This window comes from Grus americana, chromosome 3 (assembly GCF_028858705.1).
Source record: "Grus americana isolate bGruAme1 chromosome 3, bGruAme1.mat, whole genome shotgun sequence".
Taxonomy (NCBI): domain Eukaryota; kingdom Metazoa; phylum Chordata; class Aves; order Gruiformes; family Gruidae; genus Grus; species Grus americana.
In genome coordinates, this window is record NC_072854.1 from 54,390,270 (window position 1) to 54,406,649 (window position 16,380).

The following is a 16,380-nucleotide window of genomic DNA, read 5'->3' on the forward strand; positions in this document are numbered from 1 at the left end:
CTCTATTAAAATTCAGAGGGTGGTGCCCACCACATCAAGATGCTGTAGGAGTACAATCTCGGGCATACCGCAAAGCCAAGGATTTTGCATCCAAATTATGACTGTCTCATGATCTGCTTTAAAGCAAACAAAACCTAGTGGTGGTATATGTTTGGGGTTTTTTCCTTTCTTTTTTTTTTCTTTTTCTAATAGGGCAGTGGTCAGAGTATTTTGGCTACAAACGGGGAGCTTGAAGTACAATTCCTGTGGGGTGAATCATAGAAAACCAGGTTGGAAGGGACCTCAAGGATTATCTGGTCCAACCTCTCTAGGCAAAAGCACGGTCTAGACAAGATGGCCCAGCACGCAGTACAGCTGAGTCTTACAAGTGTCCAATGTTGGGGAATCCACTGCTTCCCTGGGGAGGTTATTCTGATGGCTGATTGTTCTCAGTGTGTAAAATTTTCCTCTAGTGTCCAATTGGAATCTCCCTGGGGTAACTTGCACCCATTACCCTTCATCTTTTCCATCCTCTTTGTAGACACCCTTCAGGTACTGGAACATGACAATGAGGTGACCCCTAAGCCTTCTTTTCTCAAGGCCAAACAAACCCAGTTCTCTCAGCCTTTCCTCATATGGCAGGCTTCCGAGTCCTTTGACCATCCTGGTGGCCCTCCTCTGGACCCGCTCCAGCCTGGCCACATCTTTTTTGTATAGTGGGGACCAAAACTGAACACAGTATTCCAGGTGTGGCCTGACAAGCACTGAGTGGGATAATGACTTCTTTATCTTTGCTGGTGATGCCCTTGTTGATGCAGCCCAGCATCCTGTTGGCTTGCTTTGCTGCTGCAGCACACTGTTCACTCATATTGAGCTTGTTGTCCACCAGGAACCCCAGGTCCCTCTCCACAGAGCTGCTCTCCAGCCGGGTAGATCCCAGTCTGTGCTGCACTCCTGGATTATGTGCAGGCATAAGATCTGACACCTGTCCTTGTTGAACTTCAAAAGGTTCTTGTTAGCCCACTCTTCCAGCCTATCTAGGTCTTCCTGCAGAGTGTCTCTCCCTTCCGAAGTGTCCGCTTCCTCACTCAATTTGCTATCATCCACAAACTTCATCAGGGTGCACTTGATCCCATCACCCAGATCACTTATGAAGACATTAAACAGTGTTGGGCCCAGTATCGATCCCTGGGGGACCCCACTTGTGGCGGGGTGCCAGTTTGAAAAAGAGCTATTTACAACCACCCTCTGGGTGTGTCCTGTCAGCCAGTTCCCACCCACCACAGGGACCACTTGTCTAGACCATCACACATTGGTTTCTGTTGGAGGAAGGTGTGGGAAACTTTATCGAAAGCCTTGGAGAAATCCAGGTAGACAACGTCCACCACTCACCTCACATCAACCGAGCAGGTTACTTTGTCATTGAATCTTCAGTCTTTCTTCTAAGAGACTTAGAACCATCAGGCTGCCTCCAGTTTTTAAACTGTGTGGTTGCTGAAATAAATTCAGAACTTGTTGGACCAGACAGTAGACTGTGCCTGGATCCAAGATGCTGATGCCCTTAGATCCTGAGAGAAAGAGCTGTTGTGTGAGTGCTCTCTCTTGTGCTGCAGAATCTGACAGGGCTTGAAATACTACTTTTTTGGGGGGTTGTTTTTTGGGTGGGTTTTGGGTTTGGTTTGTGGTTTTTGTTGTTTGGGTTTTTTTAAGTTAGCCATTCAGTGCTTTGTAACTTGATGCGAAGTAGGAGGGAGAAGGAGAGCAAAGAGGCTTTTCAGGTTCAGTTCTTTGACATAATTGCATTTATTGCCATGAACTCAATTTTACTTTCTGCACTGCATGCTTATGAAATCTGCAACTGATTGAGTCAGCTGATACCATCGGGCTGCGGCATAATGTAGTGTGAGGTTTATGTGCCTTTTATTACTATGCTGGGACTTCTTGTTATTGGAAAAAACGTAAAGATCAAGGTCCTACCTGTAATCAGGAGTTCTGTTTGTACTTACGGAAAACTCAGCAAAAGTCCTGTGTTAGGCTTCTGACTTTGAACTAGTTTTACCTTTTCAGTGGCAAAGGTAAATATGTACAGGTGGAAAAGGTCACTGGTCCCCTTGTGGGAAGTCCAAACTCAGAGGTCAGGGGATGTAGTGGTTACATAAGCCACATAAGGGTGCTTTGGGTTCATTTTGGTTTGTTTGTTTGTTTTTGTAATTAATTTTCTTGTATTGGGGATGCAAAGTTCCAGAAGGAAAGGTGGTCTGGCTGTACCATTGAAGGACATGGAAATATTCTCCTTGTAGGCTAATTATATGAGGTCACCTTGTGCCTAATAGCAGCTAACAGCATGCTGTCCATGAAGTAATTCTGTTCAGGAAAAAAGCAGGTACAGTGCATCAGAAGGCTAAAATGGGTGTATTGAAAATGAGAAGAAAGAGCTAGTCCCTTGGGACCAGTGATGGAAGCAGACAAACAAGCAAGCCAGTATGTGAATTGGAAGGATTTTTTACATTTTTCAAACAGTTCATAGGAAAGCCCAGGTTAGATGTTCTTTGTCAAATCAAAATGATTATTTGAAATGCTTTTGAAATTAGAAGTTATATCCTGCTGTGGCTGGTTGTTAGGACATTGATTCAATAGCAACCAAAAGCAGTCACAATAGTTTGATCATGTAGATGACATAGCAGGGATGAGCATCCGAAACTTGCCTTCCCCACCAGGGAAGTGCGGTTGGTATCTGAAAAAAAGTTGGAACAAAATGTTTCCTCCTCAGATCACGTCCTTTCCCTCTGCCCTCCCAACTGAGGCTGTGCTGAAAGGGAGGGAAGATTATTGGAGAGGAAAAAAAATGCTAGAGCTGTATCAGAGACTTAACTGCGTACATGGGGAGGAGAGGAACTACAACTCTAGTTTGTGAGTAGTTGAGAAATATGCAGGAGTTGGACTTCCCTTTGTAAGCAACATAAAAGGCATTACTGTCTACAAAGGTGAATATGTCATAGACCACGAGTGGAGTTGTTGAATTTGCAAGTATTTTTTGAGTTGTTGATAGAAAAAATCTTGAGATACTCTCCTCTGTCTTCTGTAGTTATCTTCTGAGGGGAAACCCATGGGCAAGCCACTGCATGGAGTTGAATCATGGACAGATTAAACCCTGATCGTGAGTCAATGAATATATGAGGAAGGACGTATGCATAGATAGCTGGTAGTTTTTTACATCAGTACGTCTAGCAGATCATCAGATATGATAGAGTGGACGTTCAGTTAAAAACTGGTATGACTATGTCCTGTGTCTTTTCTCTGTATTTCAAGTGGCAAAGTCAGACATGACCTCAGGAACCATAATAGACAATGCAATGAAGTGTTTCAGTCAATGGGCACACCAGAGAATGCAACGTAAGGTCACTTTAATAGCAAATGGTTGAGTATCAGTGTTTACCAAAGAAACAGGAACTCAAACATATCAAAGCTTAACTATAGCACAGCTGGCCAATCTTACTTCAGTCTGGATATTGAAGCTTCTACCGAAAGAAGCCTCATGAAATTCATGAGTGAAACATTTTTTAGAAAGCTTTAGCAACACTAATCTATCCTCACTTGGTTGTCTACAACTCTGGTATTAATAAAGCAAATGAAAGTAAAAACAAACATGAAGAAAGGAAGTCAGTTTACTAAGAAAGTTAATTAGAATATATTGTAAAATTACAAACAGGAAAATAGTAGAATTGAATAGCTTCCTCAGCTCACATTTTGTGACTGAGTTGTCATCGTTATTGTTTCTATAACATAGCTGAAAATGGATGTATTTTCTTCTTACAGAACTTCAGATATGTCCTTCCAGTATAAACACCACAGGATGATGAAACTCAAAACCAGCCTACATTTCATCATTAATATCCCAGATGAATTTGATGGGCAGGGTCTTAATTTTCTCTTCAAGAACTTTGTCAAACCTTTCACTCTGTGCCACTGTCATGATGTTTTTCCAGTCTCCAACAGTGCCTGAGGAAAGAGGCAGCAAAGGGAGGTGAGAAGCAGAACGTGCAACTCTCTGAAGTCCACTGCAAACAGTGAGTGCTAGTCTTGGGAAGCAATTCGTGGCTTCCTCAGCATCTCCTTGTCACTGGCCTGCTGGGTTAGGCTCTGCGTGCTCTTTAGAGGACACGCTTCCAAATCTAGGTGCTGTGAATAAAACACGGCATAGGCCTATAATCTTGACTCCTCAGAAAGTTATTCAACTCATTCCTTCTGGTGTTTTACTGATTCCTTTGAGATCAAAGAGGAAATTATTAAAAGCAACACCTCTCATTTTTCTCTCAGTGCACCACTCTCTTTAATCCCTGGAGGTCCCCTCCTACACTGAGCGTTAGGACATCTTAGCAATGCCCAGTAGCCCAGGGATGCCACGTATGGACTCAGAGGGTAGTTGGTCAAGAAGGTCTATACTCATGCAATTAAGGTGACTCTTGCCTTGAAAAGTGAGAAGCAGTAAAAAAAAGTATTATCTTACCCCTGGCTTGGTAAAATCCTTAAATCCTTTCCTGTATCTGACAGGCATGTTACAACTTGCATTACAATCAGTAAAACATTACCTTTTTATTGTCCTTAGGAAAATATGGTAAAATCACTGATGCCATGGCAATAAAACTGCTCTTATAAATTTAATTTGCCACTAATCTGAATTCTCCCTCTGAAAATGAGGCTTCCCAGCTGAGACTAGAAACCCTAGGTTCATCTCACGAGGAAGCGTGGGATTAAATAGTTGTTGCATCAGACTGCTTCCACTTTACCTTTTCGTAGAAAACTACCCTTGTCTTTCACTACGATGTCATCTGGCAGGTTCTCGTAGTTTGCCCTGGGATCTTTTCTCATGTTTTCAAATGTAGCCTGTCTTACAACACTGTCCACTTCCTCTTCACTCAGCTTCTTGCCTAGGAAGTTGCAGATCTTCAGCACAGCACTTCTGAGATCCTGCAATAATGGTACTTTGAAGAGTCTTGATGATGCAAAGAACTAAATGCATACAGTAGTGGAATACAGGATAATAAAGGACACACATTTGGGTGCAAAACTGACCATCATTTTTATGTTAGCATAGTCTCACTTGCATCAGTTGAATACTGGAGAGCAGTGACACTGTAGCTCACTGCAGCAGCATGCCCTTGGAGATGGGGAATTCTGTCTTCTGCTCCCCACGCTGCAAACCAAATCTGCATCTTGTGTTAGATGCCCTGGCAAAGTTACCCCTGGAATCGTGCCTGTCACCATGAAGGCACTCAACCTGTGGGGGTTTTGTCAGTCTTGTCCTAGCGAGGGACTCGACGTGAGCAACCCCTGTCTCTGAAGGCTGAGGGACCAGTGCAGTGGCACGTGATGTGGGCTGCGCTGCCATGGCCGGGGTGCTCCGGAGCTTGCCCATGAGAAGAAGGGCAGCCACCTCGAAGAAGTAGGAAGTTACACAAAGGCGTGGGCAGCCACCAAGCAAGAAACTTCTGGTCAGCAATTTGAGAGCTCCTAGAGTACTTTAGAACCTGCCTCTTCAGCACTTTTTTCCTTTAATGGAACTGTCCTTATGAGCACAACATTCCTGTTGAAGATACTTGCAGAAGTCTTGTTCTGTACTATTTCAGAAAGGGGTTTTTGTGGTGACAGTGAAGATAACTTCTGTCATATTGGAAAGTGTTTTACCTAATAATTATCTAGTAATTGGCAAGACCTTGAACCAATGAGCCAAATGACTTTATTCTCTCAGAAGTCTCAATTTGAATCTACTCCACAACAGATTAAGGACTTTCCAATATAAAGTGTAATTATAAAGAGCTGTCTGAAAATGCACTCATCATAGAAGAATTGAGTACAGTGATACTAATTGACCTCACCTTTTTCATTTCTTCATAGGTAAGGAAGAGTATATTGAAATCCTCTGCATGACTGCACCAGCCTGCAACATGATCCAGCCACGAACTGGCAAGTACTTAGCAAGGGAAATTATTAAAAACAAAAAAATAAAGAGAAATACCATTAACAGCTAGCAGTAAAACAGTAACATAATCAGACATTTAGGTCTTTGAAAGGGTTTTTTAAATTATATTTTTGATAACTTGAGGGATGCATGCTCACACTCTTTGTGGCAATTCTCTGAGCTAATGTGGCAAAACTCCTTTTGTTTCTAGTAATCTGAACCAATACTGGCAGAAGCAAAAAACTTCTCTCTTTTCTGTACAATGTCTATTCTTATGGGTTCAGCTCCACTTACCAAGTACAGAAAGTGTTAAGAGATTTTAAGTCATAATGGTTATATTCTGAATCAGCATCCAATTCAAATAAAATCAGTGGCTTGCATTTTGTCGGGGAGCAGCAAAGCCATGACTATGCTACTCCCTTTGGACCAGCTTTTATCAGAAAATGGTGTCAAGCTCAAACAGCCTTCTGCAACTTTGGATTCAGGTTACAGCATAGCTGAGGATTCTGGTAATTGATATTTATTGATATAATTAATCTCCATTCAATCTGAGGTCATGGAACAGGATTTGGGCTCCGTAGTAAAAAAGATATCCTACCTTTGCCAGCTAAAAATCTCTCCATGAAAAGGTTAAAATCTGGTATTTCCTCTAGCGTGGACATGAATTTGGAGAAGTGATAGTAAGAAACCATAACATCCTTAGGGTTCCTGGTAACATAAATAACCTGCAAAACAGTAAGAAGACGAGTCTCAGAGATATTACAGAATGCCATTACCCTGACCATCATTGCAGTTCTCCATATAGGTCCCACTAAAAATGTGTGAAAGCAGTTTGAAGGTGACAATCACATTAGGTAAATTCTGGATAATGTGTTTGTTTATAAGTGGTGGTATTTCTGTAGTTGCAGTTGTTCAGTGCCTGCAGCTAACTCTCGTCACAGGATCAGTGTTACAGGCTTCAGTGACACTGCTCACTTGGGCAAGGCAAGGTTGCAATAACAACACTAGAAAATCATTAGGTTGATTCAGCTTCACATTTCTGCGTACAGTCACGATGAAATGAAGAAGTGTTTCTTGTAAATCTCGGCTTTGGTAGTGTTAACAGCATCTGTGACCTAAATTCCTGGCCTGTGGTGCTAGTGCCGGGCAGCAGGCAGGCAGATTTTGAACGGCATGTAAGAGGAAACCCTGGCATCTTAAAAGAAGGAGCTGTTATGGGCAAGGTTTCTTTTGGCTCCTGCTGACTCCTGGCCACACAAGAGCTGCTGCCTCAGGCACAGACTAGGCACCACCAGTGAGACGGGCAGCCTCCTGCCTCTCCACTGGCAGCATGTGCCAGCTTCTACTAAGTTTCTGCTCCTTAACACTTAGTGGCTAATTAAGCAGAGAGAACAGTGTCTGGCCTGTCACCCTTAGAAGGTTACAAATGTTTGCAGGGAGAGACAGAAGAATCATCCTCTCGGACTGCCCTTCTAACTAGATAAAGTGACTACTTTTTATTCCTGCTTAATTGAAAATTTATCTGATTATCTTTAGCAAAACCAAACCCATTATTTCTAAGGTATATAAAACAAGGATTCCTAAATGCATTACAGGAAAACTCAATAAACGACTAGTTCCAAAGCTCTGACCGGAAATCACAGAAAAAGTTATTCTGTGGTTTGATACAAAATACAAACAACCTGAGTGGCATATTCTAGCAGAGATGGAAAAGACCCACCCACCCCCCCCCCCCAAGCACTATTTTCCTGAAGTCACAACAATTTCCATATTTTCTGACATGCATGCTCTGTGTGATTTTTGGGCAATTTTCTCATTCCTTGTGAGGCATCATTTGGATTTCACATCTTCTGCATGTGAACTTTCTCTTCCAAACTTCACTGGTATTGTGAAGAAAATGGTGAGCACATTGCAGTTTCCCATGACCTGTACCTGTGAAGAAGGTAACAGCAGCACTGAGCTCGCCTCCGTAGCCCCTGTGGGCAGTGCTCTGCCACAGCTCTCCGCTTACTCAGCCATGGGAAGCCTTACATCAGAGATAAGGATGGAAGGGGCAGAAGTCATCGGGACCACTATAAGAAAGACTAGCAGAAGTATAAGGTCCTTTGCCAGGGAGCAAAGTAAGAATTTGCCATAAGGCAGCTAAGGCAATTCTCGGTGTGCTGTTAGAAGTATACATCCCATATACATTTTCAGACTTGCCCATATATCCATGTTCTGTCAGTGAGCCTTAGTGTAGTAGCCTGGTTACACCTTTCTCTATGGAGGCATTTTCCATGGGAGACAGGCCCTGAGCTATGGCACAGTTCATGATGGAGAGTCCTATTTAGAAACTCACAGCAAGAAAAGGCAGTTCACACATTCCCTCTCTACCTACTATAGTCCCATCCTACTCCTATTTTCAGTGTGGGAGATTTTTTTTCAGACTTACAACTTCAGTGAAATCGGATGTTTTCACAAAGGGAAAATCAGTGCAAGTCTTTGACCCTGGTAGATCCTCCTGAGATGCACCACCCCTCTCTCTAACAATGTTGGTGCTGAGAGATTTGGCAAAAGGAAACAGAAAAAATGGGCTTTAGAAGGTCCCTGATCTCCCCATGTATATGAAGGTGATATTTATACTGAGGCATGGGGAACTGAAAGAGAAAAAAGGTAGGATTTGGACCAATTCACTGAGGCAAAATGGCACGATTGGTTTTAAGGAAATTGTAAAAATAACATCACTTACACGTCCTCTTTTGTTTCTCAGGTCTCTTGGAACTAAGTAGTACGGCAGATGAGTGGCAAAAACACGAGGCAAAGGAAGATCTGCATAATCCTTATTTTTCGTATTGTATTCCAGCCATGGGATTCTGTCCATGGTCTCCATATTTTCTGTTCCATTACGGTGGCCTTCATGAATAATTAAGCTCAAAATGTTCTGAGTCCACACAGTTCCTGAGAAGGAAACCTTTTTATTTGAACCTTGCTTGATTTTTTTTTTTTAATTGAAGATAGTATATTGTTATAAACAGACCCTCTGCACAGCTATAATGAGTTTCAATTTGTGAATATAAATGCAACCTCACATACTGGAGAAAGCAAACATTGTCTTGGTGACTGCTGACTGCAGAAGGGAAGCATATTTTTGTTTTGTGCCTGCAAAAAAGTCATGACCACTAACTAAACCTTCAGTTTCTTTACCCAGTATACTCAGCTTCCACACAAACTATGTTTGTCCTTACCCTCTTGTGGCAACATGAATTGCTGCATCTCTGTGGGCCACGCACCTAAACACATCTCATACTGAGCGGATCTGGAAAAGAGCTTTACTTCCAGAAGTCCTGCAAGGTGTTGTGAGATGTCATGAAACAAATAGCTGATAACACCATATTTGTAAAGCACAAATGAGCCCCACAAAGCAAATGCTTGTGGCAACAGGCTCTCTAAAGTTCTTTGGGGAAGGTCTGACTCCTGGGTCACACCTACTGGCAAGGATTATTGAAAAAGGCAGGACCCTGAAGGTGGCTGACCACTGTGCCAGTATGTGTTCATGTGCCAGCTGGTAATGGTGGGAGGCAAATCCTGATTGATTAACCACTTGGGCAATGAGCAGGACTGTTTAGCTCCAGGTCCTCTGGCCTTCCCAGCACTACACTAGCGTGGGTTCCTTTCCCCTTTTATACCATAGGCCAGTGAAGATGGACACTTGAGAGAATTCAAATCAATGCAGAAGAGCATTGAGTTATTGCTGTAGGTTACTGTGAACAAGCACAGAGAAACAAAGGCATCTGAAACTGAAGCCTAGTTGTTAAGACCTCACCTAGGAAGGAAGCTCTTAGTTCTGGAGATTAGACTGTATGCATGTTGTAGATTTAAAGTAACTGGGCAAGAAAAAGAAATAGCCCTAGGATTCAGAGGAACAATACCCAGTGATTTCACAGCTGTGTTGACTGTCTTGCTCTGCTTGGTATAATCAACCTGGACAACTTTTCTGTGCAGTAGTAGAGATTTAGCTGAAGGTTTGGAGGGTACCTTAGATTGATAACTGGTGGGGCAGGATAGAGGGAAAGGTGTGAATGAGAGAGAGATGACGTTCTGTGTAATTCATAACTCAAAATCATCTTCCAACTCCTTCCTGTCCAAGGGTAGCCCATCACTTTGCAACATGAAACTCCTACTTCCAAAGCTGTGCTCATCTCAGTGCTATAACATCTCCACCCCTTAAATACTGCTTTCTCATCCTCCCTCTCTGCCTTACTTGGACAGCTCATCCCGGTGCTGCCTGACGATGAGCTAACATCACCTGGGCTCCCTGTCCCCTCGCTCTTTCGCACACGACCCTTCCACAGGCTTCTTGTATCACATCTACCTTCACCACAACCACACCTGGTGCTCCCTGCTACTCCTTCTGGGCTTCGCTCAAGAATGTCTTTCTGCCTCAAGTAGTTCACTGAATAGTGAATTCCAGCAAGATGTTCAGTGACCGTAGGAAAAGGATGTATGCTAACAAAACACTCGTTATGTTATCCAAAGGCTGCATCTTGAAGGCTGCTGAAGAAAACCAAAGGATAATGACAGAGGTTCCCAAGAGCACAAACAGAGGAGGATAGCAGGGGCCTTGAAAGTACAAGCACAGATTGGTACCAGAGATGTCAAGGCTTTAGTAAAAAATCACTGCTTATTGCATGATCGAGTCATTAATTACCAATCACTAAAGAAATACGGTCTTGAAAAGTGGGTAGACCAGGTTTAGAGCATAAAGTGAACTTGTATGGAAACACACAGGTCTAGGCATGACAAGGCTTTAGATTTCATGTAAGATGACAGTGAAGCCAGGTGGTTGCTCAGTTGCATTTGCTTCAGAAATAGAAATGCAGAATTCATCACACTAGTGTCCCATATTAATATGTAGGTAAATAGTACTTCATTATCCTTGAAAGGAGGTATATATCATTGACTCACATTTGCTCTGATCTCCTGCGTGGTTGTAATTTGGATGCAGCAACCCCCAAACTACTTTCCATGTAAGCCCACAAATCATTCCAGATATCCCACAATCATCTCCAGCACTCATGCACTCAGCCCTACCAAAACTATGTATGTGTTCTGTGAGGCACAGGAGGTCAGTTTGTGCGTAGCTTGCTCTGAATACACCTACAAGATTGAGTCCACGCATGAGTTAGACCAATTTGGCTGGACACGAGCAGGAACCTTGTGTCTGGCTGTTGAGGCCATGGCTATGCAGGGACTGTACATAATGCTACACTGCATATAATCAGAGCTGATTCAGGTCTACAAGCAAAGCTAACAACCCTAGGTACTTCTGCAGTTAGATGGCTGAATAAAGGCAGATTTTTTCCCCTCTTTAGAAACAATTCCATTCTTACCTGATTTTGGGTAAGTAGCTAGAAATATGTCACTATCTTTGATTTCAAAATCTTCCAAGGAAGCTACGTACTCAAGTGAAGTATTTACAGCAAAATAAAACCCTTTGTAATTGAATACAAATTCTTTTGATGGTTCCATTTTTAATCAGTTCTCCTTTTAGGTGAATAACCTGCAATAAGAAAATGTTAGGTTTTATCTTTTTCTTTGGTTGTCATCTCACATAAACAAACAAACAAACAAAGAAACAAACAAACAAACAAACGAGTAATTCAAAGAAATAATCCAGTGCTGGCAAATTTTAGCAAAAATGCATTTCAGCAAAATTCTGGAAACAATATGCTGAAATTTACTTTTCAGATTTTCACAAGAACACCACTCAGGATACATTTCTAATTAAAAAAAAAAGATGTATGTCAATACCCTTTACTCATATACAAATGTATGCTACATGCATGTGAAAACTAATGTAACTGAAGGCAAACCTATGTAAAAATAATTTGTCAAGATTCCTCTAGGATCTGAGTGACTAGAGTTTTCTTTGGGATGTCAGTAGCTCTTGCACAGAGCTAGCTTCACTACCAAGCTCTCATTCTGAATTTTGTGACTGAAACTGTGTTCAGAATGTCTTATTACAATTTCTGCCTCCTTCTACTTATTCTCCATTTCATTACTAATGTTTCTCCCACAGTCACCAAAATTTCTGCAAACTGGGACGGGTAAGCATGAATGTGTGCTATTTTCTGAAACATGCCTACTGGTTTTATGAGATTGTTGTCTTGTGTCTCACTAAAACACCATCGTCACATATTTGCCAGAAAAAGACATTAATCATCATTATTGTGGTGACTAGGGAAGAACGGACTCTTGGGGAAATACAGGAAGAATAAGAGAGACTGGAGAGAGACCGACTTTCGCAGCTGGGCCAGAGCCAAGTGGAGAATCTAGGTTTGAAGGTTTAGGTCTGTGTCTCTTCTGCAGCCTTTGAGCTGAACGATACATCCATGGATTTCAGTGAGCTTAACATCCTGGTCACTCCCTCCCTGCTCAGTAGCTGAACTATTTATTAATACCATCAGACAATGTACAAGCTTTGGCAGCAAGTTTTCTTCCAGACTTAGATATCACAAGCATTGTCTTATGTGGGTTAAAATACATTTGGAAAGAGAGACCTTCCTATCTGAAATTTTGTCTGGGTTTCTGTCCCCTGCCTTCCCCTTGCGACCCTTGCCATACCCTCTTGGACTGCTGTGTTTGCCATTGCTCCACCCTCAGGATATCACCCTTGTTCAGATTTGTCGAATCAGCCGACTGCCCAAGACATACCAGCCAAGTGATGTGAATTCATCACTACAGGCAGTCCTGGGAAATGAGGCCTCTGATCCCGCATGTTATCATTAGCTTCTCTCCCATTCGTGCTCTGCTTCCCCTTTGCCTTCCTGGTCCATGAAGTCCCCCGGCCAGGCGCTTGCTCCCTGCCTGGCCCTGTGCCGCCCCACTGCGCTGCGCCAGCATCGCTGCCTGCGGCGGGAGCGCCGTCCTTGGACCCGCGCAGCCGAGGACGTGCCCTTCCACTTGGATGCCTCAGAAAGCACCTGAGGATCACTGCCGCCATGGCCGTGGTAAAGCGTGTGCGTGTACAGGCACTGCCTGTGGGGCTTGTGCTGCCTTTGGACCCCCGGCCCCCCTGGGCTGGTTGGCAGGCAGGGGATGGGGTGCTGCGGCCGCTGCCGTGACCAGGGACAGCCAGTGCCTGCCCTGCCCCGGGCAGACGGGGCCAGTAACCGCCAGCGGCCGCAGGCGGACGCACGGACGCCCCGCAGAAGCAGCAAGGACCATGGCAGGCCGTGATCTGAACAACCCCTCGCACATAAAGTACTAACAAGTTTTAAGACAAACACATGCCTTTGTTTTATGAGATTAATCGAACTCGATTTCTCCTGTTACCACCCTCACTTGGTGTCATTAGGCAACAAATAAATCCTTTGCTTTGGGGGATGTGGAAGCTCAGTTCTACCGCCAAAGGCCCGCGAGCAAAGAAACGCAGCGGGACGTGTCTCCTGTCTGGGAGTACCGACCCCTGTGCTTGCGCTGCCCTCCCCTCGCCCTGCCAGCAGCGTGGGCCGTGGCCGGGACAGGGAGGGCAGTAAAGGCAGCGAGGGGCAGGAGGGCAGCGTGGGCCGTGGCGGGGACAGGGAGGGCCGGGAGGGCAGGAGGGGAGCCGCCGCTGCGTGTGGTGAGTGGCTGCCGGCCTCAGCTCACGGCAACGCTTCAGCCGCACGGCAAATCCTGCGTTTCGCTGACTGAAACAACCCCCAGGGAATCAGAACTCTAAATGGAGAAAAGCCCAAGTTTAGAAACCGAGGGATTGGTACACTTTTAAATTCAAGTTGTGATATCAAAGCTGGGGAAGTCCTAAGAATGCAAAGGTATGGAGAATGAGTGAAAAATGTTACCGATACAAGAGAAAGAGCAAGGAATTCATGGGAAACAAAGAGGTGACACATTCAATGCACAGTATACAGATGCCTTCCTGATCTTTTTCAGTCAAAACCATGAGTTTTTATATCACTTTGGGACAAAGGTTATTACACTGCTTGTTTCTTACAGATGTATGAATATACCATGAAAAAATATACCATGGAAAAAAAGCCTTGCCCTGTTTCCTGGAAAGCCTATTCATGATCTAGTGATGGGAGAAAAAAACAAACATTCAGATATGCTCATACCAGCTGGCTACGCATCTCAAAAACACATCTCAAAAATCTGTCTCCAAATGCAGACACAAAGGCATCTGCCAGTTAATCTCCTAGATCCACAGTGACTGCAGACTTTTAGTCTGCTTAAGTAACTGTCTCACAGCTATGACTCCAATTTCTTTATTGAGTGACACAGAAAAGCCCATGTGAGACCCCAGGTTCCACACCAGCACTGAGACAACCCTGCTCCGGACAGCCATCCTGCTGTCAAGCATGGACCAGCTCTAGCCCCTACTTCTCTGCAACTCTTTCTGGCAGTGCGTGCCAAAATGGTCTATGAAAGAGGTCTACATACAATTATTACTATTTTACTGAGAGGGTAATAGAGCATCATTTAACTCACAGATCTACCATTCTAATAATTTCAGGCATACTTACCTCCTCTGCTCTCCATTCAGTGCCCACAGAGATGTATGCTACTACTTCCCAGCTCGGTGAACGCGAGTAATTCTAGAGATGTGTGAGCTGTCACATTTCCTTTTTAACTGTGATGTGAACCCATGAACACTGTGCTGATTGGCTTGCTTTCAATATTTGCTTATCTTTAATGCAGACAGAGATTAGAGAACTAGTGTAACTTGCAAAAAAGGGAAAGCAGTCTAGAAAAAATTTTGACATTATTTAAATGCTCATTTTGATTTCTGTTATTCTTTTTTTAATCAACAACATTTTTGAGGAAGACTGGAGAGGAGCACAAGGGAATAAAATCTAGCTTTTTGCTAGATTGTGGGTTTTTTCCTCAGCTTTCACTGAACTTTTGCCCAAATTGGTTTTCATCTCTAAGCTATGTGTGACAGTAGTCCCAAACAATAGCCTGAATCCACTCCTCCACCGAAGTGGTTAATCAGACTGATCCAACCTGGTCTCACCCATGAGCCTGGAATGAGCTACTTGGGTTAATCACATGTATGTGTTCATGTTAAGTTTTCCTGTGAGGTATTTTATAACTGAAATAAAATAATGCCTGAGACATTTCTCACTGAAACCTACACTCCAACATCACAAATCAGAACATTTTGTTCTCCAGTTCTGTGTTGTGTTTTGCATAGGATTACTTTTTAACCTGGATCAATTCCCCAGGTAGTCCCCGAACTTGCACAACCGATCAGTCAGGTTGGTCAGCATGTGAATGAGCCAGAAGGAGGACTAGGGCTGAGGGTTTTTTTCACCACAGAGGAAACCCTTACAGTGAAAGATTAAGCCTATTCTGCTTTGCTTTCTGCTTCAATCAGGCATGTCTCTACTATTTTGTAACTGCAGTTTCTATTCCAAGTGTTTAATAATAATGAAAAACAACATCTAGATAGGAAAACAACAACTAGATAGGAAAGTGCTCAACCAGATGTTGCAGCCCCTGGCACATCGCTCTGAAGAACCCAAAGAGTTACAGCTATGGTCACAGATCAGTTTGTGAACTAGATGGAAAACCAACAAAGTGTGAGTTAGGGCAAGAAGCGATATTTTCCAGTGACAAGAAATACCGTGTAAAGCCATTTGGCCTTTGGACAGATAGTGAGTGGGGAAAGAATATGAATCCTAAGCATATTGTAAAACATCAGCATCCTAAAGTTAGGATTTGTCCCAGTTTATCAGTAACACTGAATTACAGTCCATCTGCAGTTAATTGAACATAGGTTTCATGTATATTATCTTTTTCGGGATAAATAGTCCATTGCAATATTAATAATTAACCTTGGGATCCAAATACCTCAAATATACTTATATTGTAGGTGCAGTTGCACAAAGTTCAGTGGGAGACTGGGAAAGGAAATGTATGGTTTATTGTGTAATTTAAACAAAACCAATGTTCTCAGTGCTGTTAACATCTTATGCCTTTCTCTGATTGTTTTCTCTGGTACTTCATGCCAATACATTTCTGTACATACTAATTATAGTTCTTGCACAAGCCTCTACAGTGACAGCACACTGGTGTAGCTCTGAAGTTCCCTATACAGACAATAGACAGGTGTCCTGCCTACCTATACTGTAAAATTAAAATGTAAAGTAAATGCCTAAATTAGGCACATGGAATCCCACAATAAATTTTGTATAAGTTACTGCAAAATACATTTAACATGTCACAGCAAAAAAAGGGTAAACTAAATTAGACCACTTCAACACTCATTTTAGGAACCTGCACAGGAACAGATTGTTGCCCACCAACTGAGGGGGGGAAAAAAATGGTTTGTAAGGCATTCCTTTATGTTAGACATGCCTCGGGTACTATTACATACCAATAACATCCAGTATTGACTCTTATTGCACAAAATCCGTCCCAAAGACATATGATGCCTGAGTTACTAGAGAGGCTTCTCA

At 43.1% G+C, this 16,380-nt stretch overlaps 1 protein-coding gene across 1 annotated transcript; it reads right to left on the reverse strand.

The window, feature by feature from the left end:
• Positions 1–3,366: 3,366 nt before the first annotated feature.
• On the reverse strand, positions 3,367–14,579 carry LOC129203939 (amine sulfotransferase-like). The gene is made up of 7 exons (XM_054818952.1): positions 14,443–14,579; positions 11,308–11,477; positions 8,667–8,875; positions 6,537–6,663; positions 5,856–5,950; positions 4,767–4,947; positions 3,367–3,978 (listed from the first exon to the last, which is right to left on the reverse strand). Exons 2-7 carry the CDS (start codon positions 11,444–11,446, stop codon positions 3,854–3,856), a joined length of 876 nt encoding a protein of 291 aa, XP_054674927.1. The 5' UTR covers positions 11,447–11,477; positions 14,443–14,579; the 3' UTR covers positions 3,367–3,853.
• Positions 14,580–16,380: the final 1,801 nt, after the last annotated feature.

Bases quoted from the DNA above. Each gene is read 5' to 3' on its own strand.
- LOC129203939 (XM_054818952.1), bottom strand. From the start codon at position 11,446: ATGGAACCATCAAAAGAATTTGTATTCAATTACAAAGGGTTTTATTTT. The intron at 4,948-5,855 runs GTGAGGTCAATT...CCATTATTGCAG, and splicing joins CCTATGAAGAAATGAAAAAG to GATCTCAGAAGTGCTGTGCT. The intron at 3,979-4,766 runs GTAAAGTGGAAG...CTCTTTCCTCAG, and splicing joins GGGTAGTTTTCTACGAAAAG to GCACTGTTGGAGACTGGAAA.